General features: G+C 46.1%; 1 protein-coding gene across 1 annotated transcript in view; it reads left to right on the top strand.

Moving 5' to 3' along the window:
* Positions 1-237: 237 nt before the first annotated feature.
* LOC126106759 (uncharacterized) overlaps positions 238-21,518 on the top strand; it is a 46,676-nt gene continuing 25,395 nt past the window's right edge. Inside the window, exons 1-3 of the mRNA XM_049913132.1 lie at positions 238-315; positions 12,541-12,644; positions 20,952-21,081. Of these exons, the coding sequence (XP_049769089.1) occupies positions 12,567-12,644; positions 20,952-21,081 (208 nt within the window). The 5' untranslated portion in view covers positions 238-315; positions 12,541-12,566. The remainder of the gene's footprint in view (positions 316-12,540; positions 12,645-20,951; positions 21,082-21,518) is intronic.

The following is a 21,518-nucleotide window of genomic DNA, read 5'->3' as shown; positions in this document are numbered from 1 at the left end:
AAAGTGCTTATCGACTCCAAATAAACAACAGACAATCGTTTCGCAGTGTGTTTGTATAGGTCAGCCGCTTGGCATGGCTGCAGTGGCGAAGTTGCGGAACGACTTCGTGCAAATTCCGTGACTCATTGTCTTGGTCTGTAGTGGTGTACTGTCCAATGTGTGAGGAGGGGAAATGGGTGGCGGGTGTGAGGAGGGAGGAAATAAACACACCAGAGAGGCTTGGCTCGAAGCCAGTCTCGCCTGTTCAGTGTCGCAGGAAGGTTGTGTGGACGGGCCGTAGCAACGAGTAGCGGAAGGACAAGCCAGTGACAACAGGTGGGTGGCGACGTCAACGCTCTCCGCTCGACCAGTTGCTCACAACACGAGTCATTATTGACATCACCTGTCCTAATCATCATAAGGCTGGTGCGAGCCAAATGTGAGGTATCGTACACAGCAACTGCACCTCACTTTGGTACGAGGTGTTTAAAGGAACGCGTTTAGCTTTACCGGCGCCGGAAGCTAAAAGACGAGACACACAGTGCGTAACAAGTTTATTTCGTTTTACAACCTCAGGCGCAGTTTTTCTCTCGTTAGGAATGTTTATTTATTCTCCAGAGACGTTTCTCCTTGAAGATCAAAGGCATCTTCAGTGGATTCTGCAATTTCTCGCTTGTCATGGCGAAGTGTCTGCCTCCAGCTCTTAGGCTACAGAGCGCGTTTCCAGAACACTTACGAAAGGTCGGCACATAAAGCCGTAGAGATGTTTCGCTTTCGCAGTTTTCATATTTCGTTTACCATTAACTTCGCTGTTGATCTGACGGAAAATTCAGAATTATCTTACAAAATCTATAATCACACATAATTTGAGAAAGAAATTTCCGAGAATAGACGTGTGGAGTACAGACTAACTGCATTTCCCTTGTATTCTACCAATGAGCCGAAATCTGCGCCGGCCGGCGTGGCCGAGCGGTTTTAGGCGCTTCAGTCTGGAACCGCGTGACCGCTCCGGTCGCAGGTTCGAATCCTGCCTCGGGCACGGATGTGTGTGATGTCCTTAGGTTGGTTAGCTTTAAGTACTGCTAAGTTCTAGTGGACTGATGACCTCAGATGTTAAGTCCCACAGTGCTCAGAGCCATTTCAACCGAAATCTGCCACTTGCTGCAGTTATTACTGAGCCTGTGTGATCATTCCATCTCGCATCAATACAAATTGTCATATCCTGGTGTTTATTTCAACTGAACGAGTCTAACTGTGACTCACTGCTATTGCACAGTACTTTTTCGGTTTGTGCAGAATTTTACATTGCTGTACGTCATAAGCTATATGCGTTTTAGCGTCACTTTGAAATCCTGTTACGATCTGTTTGATTATTTTTTCATACAGTACTTCGCTACAGGTAACTGCATAATCTGTGGGATTAATGTTGTCTGTCAGGTCATTAACGAACATCAACAGTAAGTGGCGCAACTCGGCAGATCATTGGCCCAGAATTTACCCTCAAACAGCTTCTGCACGGAGAGCTCCTCCGTGATGTGTGGCTGTAAACCACACGCAACTGGAATTGTAAATTGCGCGCTTCTTATCAGTAAAAGAACCGAATTAACTTATGAGACGTTAAAGTGCGTAGCACATGAGCGATATTCCTGCTGTGTCTGAGGCCTGTCTTACTCTTTTGGTCACATGCAAGAGTTTTAGTACATACCCTCGCTGCCTTCACCAAGCAGTCACCTCACAAAGGCTGGTAGAAATGGGATCAGGCTTACCTGCAAAAGAAGGAAAGAAAATCATTAGAGGTCAGCCTAGTGTTAATAATAAATAAATAGATCAACTCACAGTTACAGTACACAATACCCACTTTAAGATTTCTAGAAATTTCTATTCTTGAGATTTCTACGTACGAAATTAGCGAGTTTTACACTGTAATTCACAATTTAGCTCTTTTTTCCGCTCAATTTAAAACTTATAGTGGCAACATTTCTGAAGATTAGTTGACTGAAACACAATGATAATACAGGGTGTTTATAAATGAATATCGGTGTTTTAATTACTTATAATATTTATTACATTGAACTTACAGTTATAAATGATATGTCAAATGAAAGAGCAACTCAAACAGTTGTGTTAGGCACCAGTGCGAATGTGCAGCGCGCAATGTCCCCGCTGCAATCCGCTAGACAGCGGTAGTAGTGAACAGAAAGCGTTTTTCGTTTTGCAGTTTGCAAAGACCGAATTTGTAGTTACTGTGCATCGTGCGTTCCGGCTGAAAGTCGATTGTGATCCTCCAAGTGATAATAACATTCGTAGATGGTATCATCAATATGAAGATCACAGGACGACCAAGAGTTAGTGAAGAGACTGTTGAGCGATTGAGAGAGTCGTTCACTAGTAGCCCAAAGAAATCAGTCCGGAAGGCTAGTCGTGAATTACAAGTTCCCATGTCGACTGTTTGGAAAGTTTGAGAAAACGCGTACAGCTACGTCCTTACCATTTACAGTTATTACAGGCTCTAAGGCCGGCAGACCATGGATTACGTGGCGCAAATGGCTCTGACCACTATGGGACTTAACATCTGTGGTCATCAGTCCCCTAGAACTTAGAACTACTTAAACCTAACTAACCTAAGGACATCACACACATCCATGCCCGAGGCAGGATTCGAACCTGCGACCGTAGCAGTCGCGCGGTTCCGGACTGAGCGCCTAGAACCGCGAGACCACCGCGGCCGGCCATGGATTACGTGCCAACTTCGTAAGCGAAATATTGCTTCATGACGATGAAGATTTTCTAGATCATGTTGTCTTCAGTGATGAATCGACCTTTCACCTTAGTGGACATGTTAACACTCACAATGTGCACATCTGGGGCTCAGAAAATCCTCACGAGGTGGTACAAATGCAACGAGATTTCCCTAAAGTGACTGTTTTTTGTGCCGTGTCCCAGCGGAAAGTTTACGGGCCTTTCTTTTATGGTGAACCCGTAACTGGCACTTCTTACCTTGATACGCAAGAGTAATGGCTCTTCCCTCAGTTGGATGAAGATGAGCCAGAGAACCTCATTTTCCAGCAAGATGGTGCGCCACCTCACTGGCGTAGCGAAGTACGCGATTGGTTGAACTTTTTTTTTGTGGTTTTAGGGCGCACAACTTCAATGGTCATTACCGCCCAGACTACGTTAGGAATGCACCGCCAGGCACAAGTTTAAAACAACAACTAAAAGGGAAAACACGATAAAAGACAGACTGACAGGCATAGGATTAAAAAAAAAACAGCATAATCAAAGGTCCTTAGAGAGGTTGGTCAAGTTGATAAAATGAAGAACGCGAGCAGCTGCTCGTGGGTCATCCGCTAAAATGGCATCTAGACTACATGGCAGGCCAAGATCAAGACGCAGTGTGTTAAAATCCGGGCAGGACGTTAAAATGTGGCGGACCGTCAGCAATTGCCCACATGGGCAGAACGGCGCCGGCGCAGCCGTCAGCAGATGGCGATGGCTGAACCGGCAGTGTCCAATTCGTAACCGGGCCAAAACGACCTCCTCCCGCCGAGAAGGGCAGGAGGAGGACGTCCAAGCCACGGGAAGAGGTTTCAAGGCCCGAAGCTTGTTGTCTGTAAGTGCAGCCCAATCGGCATGCCACAGCGATAAAATGCGCCGACAAATGACCCTGCTACAATCTGACGAAGGGACACAACAACAAGCTGTCCGAGATTGGAGGACCGCAGCCTTGGCCGCGGCATCTGCAGCTTCGTTCCCAGGGATACCGACATGGCCAGGAACCCACATAAAGCTAACCGGAGAACCGACGTCCAGGGGCCCAATGACAGGGCTTGCTTTGCACGGCCTCCACCTTCACCCCACCTAACGCCACGCGATTTTTTCCTTTGGGGCTTCATCAATGATCGTTCGTACGTGCCTCTGCTACCAGCATACGTCCCTGAATTAAGGAACTGGATTGAAGCAGCTGTTGCTATAATCACTGAAGCGTTAGAACCCCGATATTCATTTATAAACAACCTGTACTAATCACCTTAAAATATGATTACACAACAATTAACGAATTTTCAGAGAGCAAGTTGACATCTTTAGGCATACAGAGTCACAGGAATCGGAATACGCCATCGAATGATAACTACATGTTGGTTCATAAAAAATAGATTGTCAGACTAAATTGCGTTCATCAGAGACAGGGGTGTCAGTGTCTTAGAGAAATGTGATATGATCCTGTTACTCCCTACATACATGAATAATCTGGCGGAAAGGGTGAACAGGAATCTGTGGCTGTTTGATGATGATGTTTGATATATTGCAAGGTGTCGTCGCTAATTCTCTTAGTGTATGGGATCCGCCCCGGTCAGATTAAAGGAATACACCGAACAAATTCATAAACGGGTTGTTAGATTTGTTACTGGCAGGTGACTGTAGGACTATTCCACTGCCACTAACGAACATTTCGGCTGAGGATCACCAAGACAAGAAAAACTGGGTCTCTTACGAAGGCATGTAGAGTCGTTTATTCCTCGCTCATTTTGCGAGTGGAACGGGAAAAGAAATTACTAGTAGTTGCGCAAGGTAACCTCCACCATACACTGTACGGTGGCTTGCGGTGTTTCTGTGTATTTGTAAATTATTGATTAACTTCTCTTGCTAGTTCTGTCGCCGACCATCATCTTCGTAGTGAACATACCGTATGTTGTGCAACATCCTTGATCAAGACAACTCTCCAGAGTCGAGCATATTTTATGTTTACTATGATGTCACACGTCGACAGGAGATCTGACAACTGAAGTATATCAAGATAATTTACTCTTAATGTTTTTTAAGTAACTCGATTTGTAGCTTTTACTCGATGATTTTTTTGTTCCTGCTCATGTAGCTCTTAAGCTAGGGCGGCGCAGTAGCTTGAGAGACAGTGAGGTGATATGGACCCTGATCCAATGTGCGCGGCGGATTAACGAGCGCAGGCTCGTACAATGGCCAGTCTGAGCGTGGTTTTCAGGCGGTTTTCCCCGCTCGTTTAAGTAAATGCTGTGATGGTTCCTCAACTTCTGCCTCAGAGAATGTGTTACATAATATAGTTGAAATATAAGACAAACAACACAGTCTATAAGGTTCATAAACAGGTGGTCCACATGCCTTCCATCCGTTGTGTTGCACACACCTTGACGACTGTGGTGTCACATAGGGCAACCAGCCACGAAGTTAAATCCATACATACACTCATGCTCAAAAATTAAGGATAATGCTCATTCATGGTGAAACAACGCTCTGGTGGGCGGTTTGCGGGTTATATCACCTCGGGGTATGACCATGCGGTGCATTTGACCTGCGGTCGTCGCACGGTGGCGCCGGCAGCAGTCCACATATGCAGAGATGCGTTGGTGCATGTCAGGGTATAGTGCAGCGAGTATGTGTGCAGACGTTTTCAGACGTGCTAATGGTGACTGTGTGTTGAAATGGCCCAAAGAACACATATTGATGACGTTATGAGGGGTAGAATACTAGGGCGACTGTAAGCTGGTCAAACACAGCAGGTCGTAGCACGAGCCCTCCGTGTGCCACAAAGTATGATCTCAAGATTATGGCAACGATTAGCCTATAGACGACTGAACAGACATGGTTTACTCGCCCGGAGATCTGCACGGTGCTTTCCACTGACCCTTGGTCACACAGGAGCCCGTAAGGCCTGGTGTCAAGAACACAGAACATGTACATTGGAACAGTGGTCCCAGGTTATGTTCACGGACGAGTCCAAGTATAGTCTGCACAGTGATTCTCGCCGGGTTTTCATCTGGCGTCAACCAGGAACCAGATACCAACCCCTTAATGTCCTTGAAAGAGACCTGTATGGAGGTCGTGGTTTGATGGTGTGGGGGTAGGATTATGATTGGTGCACGTACACCCCTGCATGTCTTTGACAGAGGAACTGTAACAGGTCAGTTGTATCGGGACGTCATTTTGCACTAGCATGTCCGCCTTTCCAGGGGTGCAGTGTGCTATATAGCTAGAGAAGGCCGAATTGCACGCGTTTAACTCACGCAGGTGGCGTGAGGTCTGAAACAGGATACGTAATGAATGCTGTAAAGAAAAGTACGTAGCTGCTGGAATACTTAACTTTAATCCATCATTTGTATACGGCATTCTTGATGATACAAGTGAGACTCTCTCTAGGAATGGTTAATGGCGCCTTGCTAGGTCGTAGCCATGGACTTAGCTGAAGGCTATTTTAACTATCTCTCGGCAAATGAGAGAAAGGCTTCGTCAGTGTGGTCGCTAGCAAAGTCGTCGTACAACTGGGGACGAGTCCTAGTACGTCTCTCTAGACCTGCCGTGTGGTGGCGCTCGGTCTGCGATCACTGACAGTGGCGACACGCGGGTCCGACATGTACTAATGGACCGCGGCCGATTTAAAGCTACCACCTAGCAAGTGTGGTGTCTGGCGGTGACACCACACAGTGGGTCCCACCTTCCTCCTGATGGATGATAACTCACGGTCCCACCGAGCTGCCATCGTGGAGGAGTACCTTGAAACAGAAGATATCAGGCGAATGGAGTGGCCTGCCTGTTCTCCAGACCTAAACCTCATCGAGCACGTCTGGGACGCTCTCGGTCGACGTATCGCTGTACGTCTTCAAACCCTTATGACACTTCAGGAGCTCCGACAGGCACTGATGCAAGAATGGGAGGCTATAACCCATCAGCTGCTCGACCACCTGATCCAGGGGATGCCAACCCGTTGTGCGGCCTGTGTACGTGTGCATGGTGAGCCTATCCCATATCGATGTCGGGGTACATGCACAGGAAACAGTGGCGTTTTGTAGCACATGTGTTTAGGGACGGTTTTTTCAACTTATCACGAATACCGTGGACTTACAGTTCTGTGTCATGTGTATTCCCTATGTGCCTGTGCTGTTAGCACCAGTTTTGTGTAGTGCCACGTTGTGTGGCACCACATTCTGCAATTATCCTTCATTTATGAGCATGAGTGTATTATACGGAGGTGATAAAAAGCATGGGACTCCTTCTAATATCGTGCCGGATCTCCATTACCCAGCATAGTGCAGCAACACGGCGTAGCATCGAATAAACAATTCGTTGGAAGTCACCTGCGGAAATGTAAATACGTAAAACTGCAACCTGTCACTTTTCTGGATAGTTATTTACTATTCCCTTAAGCGATCATCGAACCTTTTCAGGTTCATTTTCAGATGGTTTTCTAGAGGTTTATAGCATAATGCTGGGTGCTGGCTCTGTGACAAAGATGGAACATGCTTTGTTCTGGGGCAACATTGGAACAGTGTAAAACAACGTACCGTATTAGTGGTGACAGTCGGTCGCAGCTCATTATGACACGGTTTAAGTGTGCATCATCCACCTCTCCGCCTATATTCAACGAATGTGGAGAAACATGCTACATGGCAGTGGTGTATGGAACGACATCACTTGGGTCAGGAATGGCATCAGATACTGTTTTAGGACGAATTCAGGTTCTCTCTGTCTGAAATTACCGCCGCATTTTGATTCGCCCCAGACTGGGGGAGCGGCATCACTGTGACTGCATTCGCACAAGACATACACGGTCAACTCAAGGCCTTATGGTGTGGGTGCTATTGAGCACAACCACAAATCACAGGTGGTGCGTGTCCAGGGCGACGGCCTTGCTGCAGTGGATACTAGAGATGGGCAAAACTGTTCTTTTCAGAGATCGGATCAGAACTGTTCACTCCCTGAAATGAATTAGCTCTTTTTCATGACTCACCACTCATTTACAATAGAAAATAAATGGAAGGCACATTGCCCTTTAAACTTGGTTTATTCCAGTACTATACCTGTATTTTGATCTTATTTGATCCTATTTTGAAGTAACACAGATAATGAGTAAGAATTTTGTATTGTTTATTGAAATTTCCACGATATGAGAAAGTTTTTGATTATTGATTTATTTTGCACTATCGTGGTTTTTTGGGTGATCGGAAAATGTTGTAACTTGAGATTTACATTAACAATATATTTGGCTATAATGTATTAAAATTTCATTAACCTCATACAAATACATCGCAAGCCATATATTTTTAAAGTGAACGTTTCCTTCCGAAGACGCCTAAAGTCGCAAAATCGGTACCAGAATAAGAAAAAAAAATATAAATTTCACTGTAAAACGAAAGTGCTGCATATAGCCGTACGCAGAATAAAACAAGGAAAATATTGGTGTATCACATTTTACGATACGTTTATCGATTCGCTCGTAATTAAAGCGTAAATTCGAGTGTCCATAATAAAAATCCTATAGTAAGAGGAGTCGTCAGGAACCTAATCTGATCAGTTTAAACAAATAAAAATAAAATAAAAACAAATGATGTATACTTAACATAATAATGTAATATACATAGCGCTATTACTACGAAGAACAATATCCAGTAGAGACGAACTCCGATGCAGAAGCACTGAGTCGAGCAGGTCGAGCCACGAGCTGTATTACTGCGTGAGCTAAGACCACAGAGATCAGAGTGACACCTGAGTTGCTTTGCTCAACGCTCTGGCTAGAGTCGAGAACGGTGGGGTGAGCATTGAGCGGGCGAGTTCCGAGGGTGGGGGGAGCGGTGAACTCACCCGCTCCGAGACAAATCGCCCGTTCCCTTGCGAGCAGGTTGTTGCAAGTAGTTCCTATGTTATCCGCTAGGTGGCTCTCTGTCCTGTTGCTCGCATCAACTGCCCAGAGGGCAGGACGTGCGACTGAAACGATCGCCGACAGAGTGCGATGTGAAGTTAAGCTGCGCCAAACACTGCACGCGGCAGACGACGCACAGAGACGGCACGACATATGTGAAACACGAAATCCAATGGGGCACTGCACAATGCAGGCAGCCAAGGTAGAAGCAGGGCAGAGGCCGGCGCTGGCTGTGTTGTGTGGCGTGCACTGTGCTGTGACCAGCAGAGGCGCTGCTGATATGCTCCGTCTCTCTCTCTCTCTCTTTCTCTCTCTCTCTCTCTCTCTGCCGTGGGAAACGTTTGGAGCTACTGTTCCTTTTTTCTGAATCACTGATTGTTCACTCCTTTGAAAGATTCAACTCTATGAATCAGTTCAAGAGCGCATCCCCCATCTCTAGTGGACACACCGGTCCCCATCTGATCACCGAAGTTAAGCGCTGTCGGGCGTGGCCGGTACTTGGATGGGTGACCATCCGGACTGTCACGCACTGTTTGCCATTGTTCGGGGTTCACTCAGCTTCGTGATGCCAATTGAGGAGCTACTCGACCGAATAGTAGCGGCTCCGGTCAAATAAAACCATCGTAACGACCGGGAGAGTGGTGTGCTGCCCACATGCCCCTCCTATCTGCGTCCTCAGCTGAGGATGACACGGCGGTCGGATGGTGCCGATGGGCCACTGGTGGCCTGAAGATGGAGCGCTGCTGCTGCTGCTGCTGCATGTCCAGGGCACCGTGACCAGTGAGACCAACGTGAATGACATCCTTCACAACACCCCAGTCGCCTATTATCAGCACGACACGACCACATGTCGCTGCACAAATACGTGCTTTCTTGATTTCACAGCATGTCAACCCCTCTCTCTCTGGCCCGCCAGATCACCAGACTCTCGCCAACTCGAAATGCTTGGGGTATGGTGAAACGACAGGTGCAGCGCTGTGACCCAATGCCAACCACCACAGGTGAACTTTGGAACCAGGTGAATACAGCATGGGTGATTATCTCACAGGACGCCATTCGTGCCTTACATACGTCGATGCCATCACGCATGGAACAAGTTCTCAGGGTTGATGGTAGACCCTGTGTCTACTGGGCAACAGAACGAGTGCTGAGCCGATGTGACTGAAATGCTAATGATTTCTGCAGAACATAGTGATGCGCATGTCCTGTCAACATGAACGTCCTATCTCTAGTCGGTCAAGGCGTTCTTTATTTTCTGAACATGAGTGTATATTTAAATTTGCCAGTTATTGGAGATTCTTAAACTACATTACAAATCAGGAAGCAAATGTTTCATCACAATTGTATACAACTTTCCGTAGCTATGTGGAAATAAAAAAATCAATAAACGTCTGTGTGGATACTTGGCTTGCTTCCAACAAACGCAGTTCCTGATTCAAGTGACTTGAAATGATTATGTTTCCTGTACTACATAGCTGAGCAAAAAACATGAGGGTGATTGGATAAGTCTGGTAAAAACGCTAGAAAAATGTTTGTTTGGAAACAACTCACATTACTTCGTTACATAGCCCGCTTTTAGGGATATACGCTTGGTACAAGCGATCCTTCGGCTTTTTCACCCCATCGGAAAAAGAGAGCCTGTCAAACTCTGCGAAATACTCGTTGATTGCAATTATCGTTTCCTCATTTGATGCAAATTTCTTCCCAGCAAGTCAAACTTTCAAGTTAGGGAACAAGAAATCACTTGCGACTAAGAGCACGAGGAACCAACTCATGCATTTTTGCCACTGTTATCGCTGATGTGTAGGATGGCACATTATCCTTGCGAAAGAGCACCTTTCTGCGTGCCGGCCTTGGTCTTATCAGCCTGCGCAAGTTTCAGACGATCCACCAATGAAGCACAATAGAGTTCAGAGTGGTTCTGCCTTTTTCCTTATTGATCTGTGAGGATTATTCCTTGGGAATCCTTCCGCCCCCGTTAGCTGAGTGGTCAGCGCGGCGGAATGCCACGCCAATGGGCGCGGGATCGATTCCCGGCTGGGGCAGGAGATTTTCTCCGCTCAGGGACTGGGTGTTGTGTTGTCCTCATCATCATTCCATCCCCATCTCCGACTCGCAAGTCGCCTAATGAGGCGTTGAATGTAATAAGTACTTGCCCTTGGAGGCCGAACGTCCCCAAATGGAGGACTCCCGGCCCACAATGCCGTACGCTCACTTCCATTCCATTTTCTTGGGAATCCCAAAAAAAAAAAACAGCTGACAAAATGGCCTTTGCCTTCTCTGATACACTTTCTGTGGTGTCAACGCCAGACACCACACTTGCTAGGTGGTAGCTTTAAATCGGCCGCGGTCCATTAGTACATGTCGGACCCGCGTGTCGCCACTGTCAGTAATTGCAGACCTAGCGCCACCACATGGCAGGTCTAGAGAGGCGGACTAGCACTCGCCCTGTTGTACGACGACTTTGCTAGCGACTACACTGACGAAGACTTTCTCTCATTTGCCGAGAGACAGTTAGAATAGCCTTCAGCTAAGTCCATGGCTACGACCTAGCAAGGCGCCATTAACCATATCTGGAGAGAGTCTAACTTGTATAGTCAAGAGCGATGTACCATAATGATGGAATAAAAGTTGAGTATTAACTTAGATACGTACTTTTCTTATTAGCATTCATTACTTATCCTGTTCCAGACTTCACGCCAGTCGGTGTGAGTTGACGCGTGCCCTTTCGGTAACCTCACCCTGTGTCTAGACTGTCTTGTCTAGACACAACACTTTCACCATCCCTTTCCACTGTTTCTGACGCCCGTTTTGACTTTGGCGTGTAATGATGGATCCAGGTTTCATCAACAGTCACAAACCGGCTCAAAAAGTCTTTCGGGCTCGGCTTAAAGAGCGCCAAATATTGCGTTGAAATCTTGTGCCAGACACTATTTTGGTCGACTGTGAGCAATCGGAGCATCCACTTCACACACACAGCTTTTTTACAGCTAGTTTTCTGTGCAGGATATTGTGCACTCGCTCAGTTGAGATGCCTAGAGTCTCAGCAATATCAGGAACTTTTATTCGGCGGCCTTACATTACCATATCATGGATTTTGTCAGTGGTTTCCTTTGTGGTGACCTCGACTGGACGGCCAGAGAGCGCTTCGTTTTCGGTACTTGTCTGATCACGTTCTCTTTCATTACTCCAAAAGTGGATGATCTTCAACGTTGGCACAGTGTCCGCGTTAACTTCAGTTCGTTTTGATCTGTTCTCCAGTCAAACCTTTCAAATGAAAATATTCAATAACAGCACGAAACTCTGTTTTCTCTATTATCAATCGCAGACGGCCCGCATCTCGTGGTCATGCGGTAGCGTCCTCGCTTCCCACGCCCGGGTTCGATTCCCGGCGGGGTCAGGGATTTTCTCTGCCTCGTGATGGCTGGGTGTTGTGTGCTGTCCTTAGGTTACTTAGGTTTAAGTAGTTCTAAGTTCTAGGGGACTTATGACCACAGCAGTTGAGTCCCATAGTGCTCAGAGCCATTTGAACCATTTGAATCGCAGACGACACAATGGCCAATTTAGATGGCTGTCAACAATGAACTGTACGCTGTACATTATTGAAATTATTTATTTGATGCTTGGAATAATAAAGCTTACGAAGCATGAAGGTGCAACAAGAAATTTACCAGATTTATCAAACCACCATTTATGGTTATCCTCTCTGGCGCTACTTGCACGGATCCGCTAAGATCCTGGATGGCGCTGACCATCTCCCTCCAGAACACTTCATAGCAATCTGACGTTCGTTCCATGCCGCCGTCTTGATGTTGAAATTTTAGTCGCCAACAGTGTAGCTACGTAAGTATCTGTGAATGAGTAAACCACTGACAGGCTTATTTTATTTTCAACAGGGAGAAAGGAGAGACAGTGTTGAAGGATGTGCTGCAGGGTTGGCAAAGTCTGCTTCTGCATCGATCTGCGCAAGGGCGTGGCAACGACTGCCTGGGTCTGGCTGGTGAGTAGTTGCTGTTACTGCTGTTGGTGATACCGACCGACGTTACAATACCCTATGTTTTCGCACTGAGTGAGCCACAACAACACTCACCACACCACGGGGCCTTAAGGGGAAACTTACCAGCAAACACCGAGGGAGAAACACGGGGAAAACAGAGATAAATTACCACGCTACATGAACAATATTTGAAACAAGGTGTGTCAAAAGGTCCAGGGCTTGGTGACCGGTAGATAGACACCATGTGAGCAAATTCTCTTTATGACCCTACGTCCTAAAGTGCTTCGTTTGCGTGCTAGCATCTCTGAAATGTGGTGAAGGATGTAAGGAGTCTGGACCACGCAAGATAGGTAACAGTAAGGGAGGCAACGTGCATTTCTGTCAGGTACCACCAGTTTAATTCACTCGCACTGGGAGCTCGGTATCACCCCCAGCAGTCTAAACGCACTTAGTGACCCTTGGCCCTCGCACTCTCTCAGCCTGATACTACTGGATTTTCACGTCTGGGGGGACGCGGAAACCATGGTGTATGAGACACAAGTGGAGTCGCCATAATATCTTGTGGCACAAATACAACTAGCAGCTGGTGTCATCCTTGATATGCCAGGAATCTCTCCAAGGCATCGGCAAGACATCATCAGCCGATACACAAAATGTATCGAAGTTGTTGATGGTCATCTTGAGTACTTTCCCTAAGTGAGTTTGTAAGTAGGCTGTTTATGTTTTCTTACTGCCAACGTTACGTAGCGCTCTGTATGAAAATCACTGGCTGTGCTGTGTGCAGTCTGTGGCTAGTTTGCATTGTTGTCTGCCATTGTAGTGTTGGGCAGCTGGATGTGAACAGCGCGTAGCGTTGCGCAGTTGGAGGTGAGCCGCCAGCAGTGGTGGATGTGAGGAGAGAGATGGCGGAGTTTTGAAATTTGCAATACTGGATATCATGAACTGCTATATACATTATGACTTTTAAACACTATTGAGGTAAATACGCTGTTTGTTCTCTATTAAAATCTTTCATTTGCTAACTATGCCTATCAGTTGTTAGTGCCTTCCGTAGTTTGAATCTTTTATTTAGCTGGCAGTAGTGGCGCTCGCTGTATTGCAGTAGTTCGAGTAATGAAGATTTTTGTGAGGTATCCTGGGCTAAGGGTCGACATATGAAACGGCCCCTTTGAAAAATTATATACGACTGTGCTTAAACTGACATACAATATTTTTAGCGCAACGCAATCTGACCTCCAAAAATCCCTACAAAAGAATGGCCCTGACTAACATTAACCTATACCTTTCACAAATCACTTACCTCACAAAAATCTTCATTACTCGAACTACTGCAATACAGCGAGCGCCACTACTGCCAGCTAAATAAAAGATTCAAACTACGGAAGGCACTAACAACTGATAGGCATAGTTAGCAAATGAAAGATTTTAATAGAGAACAAACAATGTATTTACCTCAATAGTGTTCAAAAGTCATAATGTATATAGCAGTTCATGATATCCAGTATTGCAAATTTCAAAACTTCGCCATCTCTCTCCTCACATCCACCACTGCTGGCGTCTCACCTCCAACTGCGCAACGCTACGCGCTGTTCAAATCCAGCTGCCCAACACTACAATGGCAGACAACAATGCAAAGTAGCCACAGACTGCACACAGCACAGCCAGTGATTTTCATACAGAGCGCTACGTAACGTTGCCAATAAGAAGACATAAACAGCCTACTTACAAGTTGAACTGGTGTTTACCGACAGTGACGTTGAATATCTCCTTTACTCCCTGCCCAGCCTGTATGGCCCAAAATGACTACGTTATTCTCCACGTCTCATAGATGCTAGCACGCAAACGAATCATTTTCGAAAGCAAGTTAACTAACAGAATACGCTCACATGGTACTCGTATAACATCCATCATGCCCTGTAACGTACTTTTTGACACACCCTGTATTCACAAAAAGTTTCTGACAATGGTCAACGGAAAGCATTTGTTGGAATTTTAGTTATGGAGGATACTAGAGATGGGTCGAACTCGTTCATTCCAGTGAACTACTTCATTCATTTCACTCTTTGCCGTGAAGCGTTCAAATGAAGTAGTTCATTCGTGAAGTACGGAAACTACGCTCGCTTCGCCTCGCTCGTACACTGAAGCTTCGTAATACTTCATAATTTTACCAACAGATGGCCGAACTATGCAGTAACGTGCCCGCAACGTTTTACGCTCTTACAGCGTCTGAGTTAACTTAAATAGAGCATGGTCGAAGGGGACAAAGGAAAGATAAACAGAGAAGCCTGTCACATATAAAGAAGGTATTACATATAATCTTGCTCGAAATTTTCTCATGAAGCGTCCAAAAAAGTCTTTATCTGCCAAATGAAATATTATTTGTTGTATTCATGAACTGAAAAATAGGGTTACCAACGAAATGCAGTCCAATTTTATGTTCCTTGTAAAATTTAATCCAAAATAGAATGAGTATGTTTACCACTGTCATAGTCTATATACCTACGTTAAGTAATTATTCAGAAGTTTTCCTGTAGATTTTATTTTTGTTGAGAATAATAACCCTCCAGATTCAAAACGTAAACTGTCACCTGTAGTCATTGGTACGATTTCAGGTAAAATCCCTCTTTCAGTGTTATTAACAAACCTTTTATTTTCATGTTGGCTGTGCGTGCTCACACAGCCAGCCCCTTCGTTTATATCTTTAATATTCATTTGTCTGCAAGCGCTGCCAACGGTAGGCTACCCGTAGACGCGAAGTATAACTGCACGAATAGTCAGGAGTAATGTCAGTACTGCACGTAGCAGCTGACGCTGCCTTCCCCTCACCTCCCCAACCCCTCGTAAACCTATCGTTCCCCACAAACCCCGCGCGATTCGTCGACAGGCAGCAGAGCGAGGACTGAAGTGTAGGGAGGATGAGTGACGTAGCGCCGATGTAGTGGGAGAGGGAGAGGGGAAGAGAGTGAGTGAACTAGAAAAAAGTGTGGAGTGTGCTATCTGTGAAGTGTTTGAAGTACCAGTTCATTGAAATTGAGTGGTTAGTTCACACTTCACTTAAGTGAAGCGTTCATTTGAACGACTCATTCACGAGCTCCCCATCACTAGAGGATACGTGAAACACAGAGAGTGAAACTTCAGCGGATTTTGTGCACAAAATGTTCACAATGACTACAGGCTCAATCAGGAAATTTATTCCCACTTTCAATAAGCAGGGAGTCAAAGTTTATGTACAAATTGTATATAACCCAGATTGCAATCATAAGAGTCGATGGACACCTAAGGGATGCAGTGCTAGAGAAGGGAGTGAAATGGGGTTGCAGTTTACCACCAATGCTGTTAAATTCACATAATGAACAAGCACTAAAGGAAATTTTGGAAGAGAATTGAAGGTCAGGAAGAAAACACAGGTCAAAGTCGCTCACGTCAGTGAACTTCCCCATTTCCACGCGACTGTGCAGATAACCAGGACGACGCCAAGTGGCGGTCTCGGTCTTTAGTTCTTTAGCTTTTGTGTTTGTCAGCTACACACATGTGTATGTCTCAAAGACCCTGGCGGCAATACAGCTATACTCATAGCACAATGACTTAACAACGGCGACTTTAAAAATAAAAACCACTATTCTCGGTTCTCTGTAATGGAAAACTAGACAAAAATCGTGATTTTGATACTCTCTCTTAAGTTTTAACCACAAAGTAATATTATTTTGGATTCACGTTGTTAGAGCCACGAATATCTACAGCTACATCTACATCTACATTTATACTCCGCAAGCCACCCAACGGTGTATGGCGGAGGGCACTTTACGTGCCACTGTCATTACCTCCCTTTCCTGTTCCAGTCGCGTATGGTTCGCGGGAAGAACGACTGCCGGAAAGCCTCCGTGCGCGCTCGAATCTCTCTAATTTTACATTCGTGATCTGTTCGGGAGGTATAAGTAGGGGGAAGCAATATATTCGATACCTCATCCAGAAAAGCACCCTCTCGAAACCTCGACAGCAAGCTACACCACGATGCAGAGCGCCTCTCTTGCAGAGTCTGCCACTTGAGTTTGCTAAACATCTCCGTAACGCTATCACGCTTACCAAATAACCCTGTGACGAAACGCGCCGCTCTTCTTTGGATCTTCTCTATCTCCTCTATCAACCCGACATGGTACGGATCCCACACTGATCAGCAATGCTCAAGTATAGGTCGAACGAGTGTTTTGTAAGCCAACCCCTTTGTTGATGGACTAAATTTTCTAAAGAATCTCCCAACGAATCTCAACCTGGTACCCGCCTTACCAACAATTAATTTTATATGATCATTCCACTTCAAATCGTTCTGTACGCATACTCCCAGATATTTTACAGAAGTAACTGCTACCAGTGTTTGTGCCGCTATCAAATAATCATACAATAAAGGATCCTTCTTTCCATGTATTCGCAATACATTACATTTGTCTATGTTAAGGGTCAGTTGCCACTCCCTGCACCAAGTGCCTATCCGCTGCAGATCTTCCTGCATTTCACTGTAATTTTCTAATGCTGCAACTTCTCTGTATACTACAGCATCACCCGCGAAATTTCCGGGCGGTCGCAGAGGGTGGGCTTACTGGTAGTTGGGAGCTCCAACGTCAGGCGCGTAATGGGGCCCCTTAGGGATATGGCAGCAAGGGAGGGGAAGAAGACCAAAGTGCACTCCGTGTGCATACCGGGGGGAGTCATTCCAGATGTGGAAAGGGTCCTTCCGGATGCCATGAAGGGTACAGGGTGCACCCATCTGCAGGTGGTCGCTCATGTCGGCACCAATGATGTGTGTCGCTATGGATCGGAGGAAATCCTCTCTGGCTTCCGGCGGCTATCTGATTTGGTGAAGACTGCCAGTCTCGCTAACGGGATGAAAGCAGAGCTCACCATCTGCAGCATCGTCGACAGGACTGACTGCGGACCTTTGGTACAGAGCCGAGTGGAGGGTCTGAATCAGAGGCTGAGACGGTTCTGCGACCTTGTGGGCTGCAGATTCCTCGACTTGCGCCATAGGGTGGTGGGGTTTCGGGTTCCGCTGGATAGGTCAGGAGTCCACTACACGCAACAAGCGGCTACACGGGTAGCAGGGGTTGTGTGGCGTGGGCTGGGCGGTTTTTTAGGTTAGATGGCCTCGGGCAAGTACAGAAAGGGCAACAGCCTCAACGGGTGCGGGGCAAAGTCAGAACATGCGGGGACCAAGCAGCAATCGGTATTGTAGTTGTAAACTGTCGAAGCTGCGTTGGTAAAGTACCGGAACTTCAAGCGCTGATAGAAAGCACTGAAGCTGAAATAGTTATAGGTACAGAAAGCTGGCTGAAGCCAGAGATAAATTCTGCCGAAATTTTTACAAAGGTACAGACGGTGTTTAGAAAGGATAGATTGCGTGCAACCGGTGGTGGAGTGTTCGTCGCTGTTAGTAGTAGTTTATCCTGTAGTGAAGTAGAAGTGGATAGTTCCTGTGAATTATTATGGGTGGAGGTTACACTCAACAACCGAGCTAGGTTAATAATTGGCTCCTTTTACCGACCCCCCGACTCAGCAGCATTAGTGGCAGAACAACTGAGAGAAAATTTGGAATACATTTCACATAAATTTTCTCAGCATGTTATAGTCTTAGGTGGAGATTTCAATTTACCAGATATAGACTGGGACACTCAGATGTTTAGGACGGGTGGTAGGGACAGAGCATCGAGTGACATTATACTGAGTGCACTATCCGAAAATTACCTCGAGCAATTAAACAGAGAACCGACTCGTGGAGATAACATCTTGGATCTACTGGTAACAAACAGACCCGAACTTTTCGACTCTGTAAGTGCAGAACAGGGAATCAGTGATCATAAGGCCGTTGCAGCATCCCTGAATTTGGAAGTTAATAGGAATATAAAAAAAGGGCGGAAGGTTTATCTGTTTAGCAAGAGTAATAGAAGGCAGATTTCAGACTACCTAACAGATCAAAACGAAAATTTCTGTTCCGACACTGACAATGTTGAGTGTTTATGGAAAAAGTTCAAGGCAATCGTAAAATGCGTTTTAGACAGGTACGTGCCGAGTAAAACTGTGAGGGACGGGAAAAACCCACCGTGGTACAACAACAAAGTTAGGAAACTACTGCGAAAGCAAAGAGAGCTTCACTGCAAGTTTAAACGCAGCCAAAATCTCTCAGACAAACAGAAGCTAAACGATGTCAAAGTTAGCGTAAGGAGGGCTATGCGTGAAGCGTTCGGTGAATTCGAAAGTAAAATTCTATGTACCGACTTGACAGAAAATCCTAGGAAGTTCTGGTCTTACGTTAAATCAGTAAGTGGCTCGAAACAGCATATCCAGACACTCGGGGATGATGATGGCATTGAAACAGAGGATGACACGCGTGAAGGTAACACCTTTTTCCGAAGCTGTTTCACAGAGGAAGACCGCACTGCAGGTCCTTCTCCAAATCCTCGCACGAACGAAAAAATAACTGACATCGAAATAAGTGCCCAAGGAATAGAAAAGCAACTGAAATCACTCAACAGAGGAAAGTCTACTGGACCTGACGGGATACCAATTCGATTCTACACAGAGTACGCGAAAGAACTTCCCCCCCCCCCCACCCTTCTAACAGCCGTGTACCACAAGTCTCTAGAGGAACGGAAAGTTCCAAATGATTGGAAAAGAGCACAGGTAGTCCCAGTCTTCAAGAAGGGTCGTCGAGCAGATGCGCAAAACTATAGACCTATATCTCTGACGTCGATCTGTTGTAGAATTTTAGAACATGTTTTTTGCTCGAATATCATGTCGTTTTTGGAAACTCAGAATCTACTATGTAGGAATCAACATGGATTCCGGAAACAGCGATCGTGTGAGACCCAACTCGCTTTATTTGTACATGAGACCCAGAAAATATTAGATACAGGCTCCCAGGTAGATGCTATTTTTCTTGACTTCCGGAAGGCGTTCGATACAGTTCCGCACTGTCGCCTGATAAACAAAGTAAGAGCCTACGGAATATCAGACCAGCTGTGTGGCTGGATTGAAGAGTTTTTAGCAAACAGAACGCAGCATGTTGTTATCAACGGAGAGACGTCTACAGACGTTAAAGTAACCTCTGGTGTGCCACAGGGGAGTGTTATGGGACCATTGCTTTTCACAATATATATAAATGACCTAGTAGATAGTGTCGGAAGTTCCATGCGGCTTTTCGCGGATGATGCTGTAGTATACAGAGAAGTTGCAGCATTAGAAAATTGTAGCGAAATGCAGGAAGATCTGCAGCGGATAGGCACTTGGTGCAGGGAGTGGCAACTGACCCTTAACATAGACAAATGTAATGTATTGCGAATACATAGAAAGAAGGATCCTTTATTGTATGATTATATGATAGCGGAACAAACACTGGTAGCAGTTACTTCTGTAAAATATCTGGGAGTATGCGTGCGGAACGATTTGAAGTGGAATGATCATATAAAATTAATTGTTGGTAAGGCGGGTACCAGGTTGAGATTCATTGGGAGAGTCCTTAGAAAATGTAGTCCATCAACAAAGGAGGTGGCTTACAAAACACTCGTTCGACCTATACTTGAGTATTGCTCATCAGTGTGGGATCCGTACCAGATCGGGTTGACGGAGGAGATAGAGAAGATTCAAAGAAGAGCGGCGCGTTTCGTCACAGGGTTATTTGGTAACCGTGATAGCGTTACGCAGATGTTTAACAAACTCAAGTGGCGGACTCTGCAAGAGAGGCGCTCTGCTTCGCGGTGTAGCTTGCTCGCCAGGTTTCGAGAGGGTGCGTTTCTGGATGAGGTATCGAATATATTGCTTCCCCCTACTTATACCTCCCGAGGAGATCACGAATGTAAAATTAGAGAGATTAGAGCGCGCACAGAGGCTTTCAGACAGTCGTTCTTCCCGCGAACCATACGCGACTGGAACAGGAAAGGGAGGTAATGACAGTGGCACGTGAAGTGCCCTCCGCCACACACCGTTGGGTGGCTTGCGGAGTATGAATGTAGATGTAGATGTAGAAAAGCCGCATGGAACTTCCGAAACCGATGCGCGGTGAGGCAAACTTTTTACCCGCAAAGTCATTATTACTGCAGGTATCATGTTCTCCAACAACTCTAACTGTAGTGTGTTTCTAAATATTACAGGGACTACAGAAACCTTGTAGTTACTGAAGTGTGTGTGTGTGTGTGTGTGTGTGTGTGTGTGTGTGTGTGACAAAGGCAAAGAGGGGAGAGAGAGATAGATAGATAGAGAGAGAGAGAGAGAGAGAGAGAGAGAGAGAGAGACTTTTAAATAGTGCTGTGCTCTGTTTTCCAGCTTGGGGACGCCATCTTGCTGATCGTGACGTCGATCCTGACGAGACAAGCTTGGGAAGCAATGATACGCAACAGTTGGAGGAACGAAATAGAAAGAGAGGAGAGAGATAAGAAAGCCATCATCTTAGCAGGTGAGGCCGGCCCCGCTACACTCACACATGCCCACACCCACACCCACATCCTTCTTACCGTCAGACATGTCTCCTGACTCTATAACGCGATCGAGGCATGTCACGTGCCTCTATAACGCGATATGACGCCCTAACGTCGATGACAATCTGGCCACGCCTCCCACCTCCGTCTCATGGGTCATCAGGAAGTTCCCCGCACACCATTAACACCGCCACCTTGTTCGTGCCGGCCGCCGTGGCCGAACGGTTCTAGGCGCTTCAGTCCGGAACCACGCGACTGCTACGGTCACAGGTTCGAATCCTGCCTCGGGCAAGAATGTGTGTGATGTCCTTGGGTTAGTTGGGTTTAAGGGGCTCCGGAAAGGCTCAAAATCATGAAAAGTTCAATTTTGACTTTTTTGCGTTTTCTGAATCTGCAGACTATTACCTTTTAGTAG

The sequence above is a fragment of the Schistocerca cancellata genome, chromosome 10 (genome assembly GCF_023864275.1).
Source record: "Schistocerca cancellata isolate TAMUIC-IGC-003103 chromosome 10, iqSchCanc2.1, whole genome shotgun sequence".
Lineage (NCBI taxonomy): Eukaryota > Metazoa > Arthropoda > Insecta > Orthoptera > Acrididae > Schistocerca > Schistocerca cancellata.
This window is presented reverse-complemented; position numbering and strand designations above follow the sequence as displayed.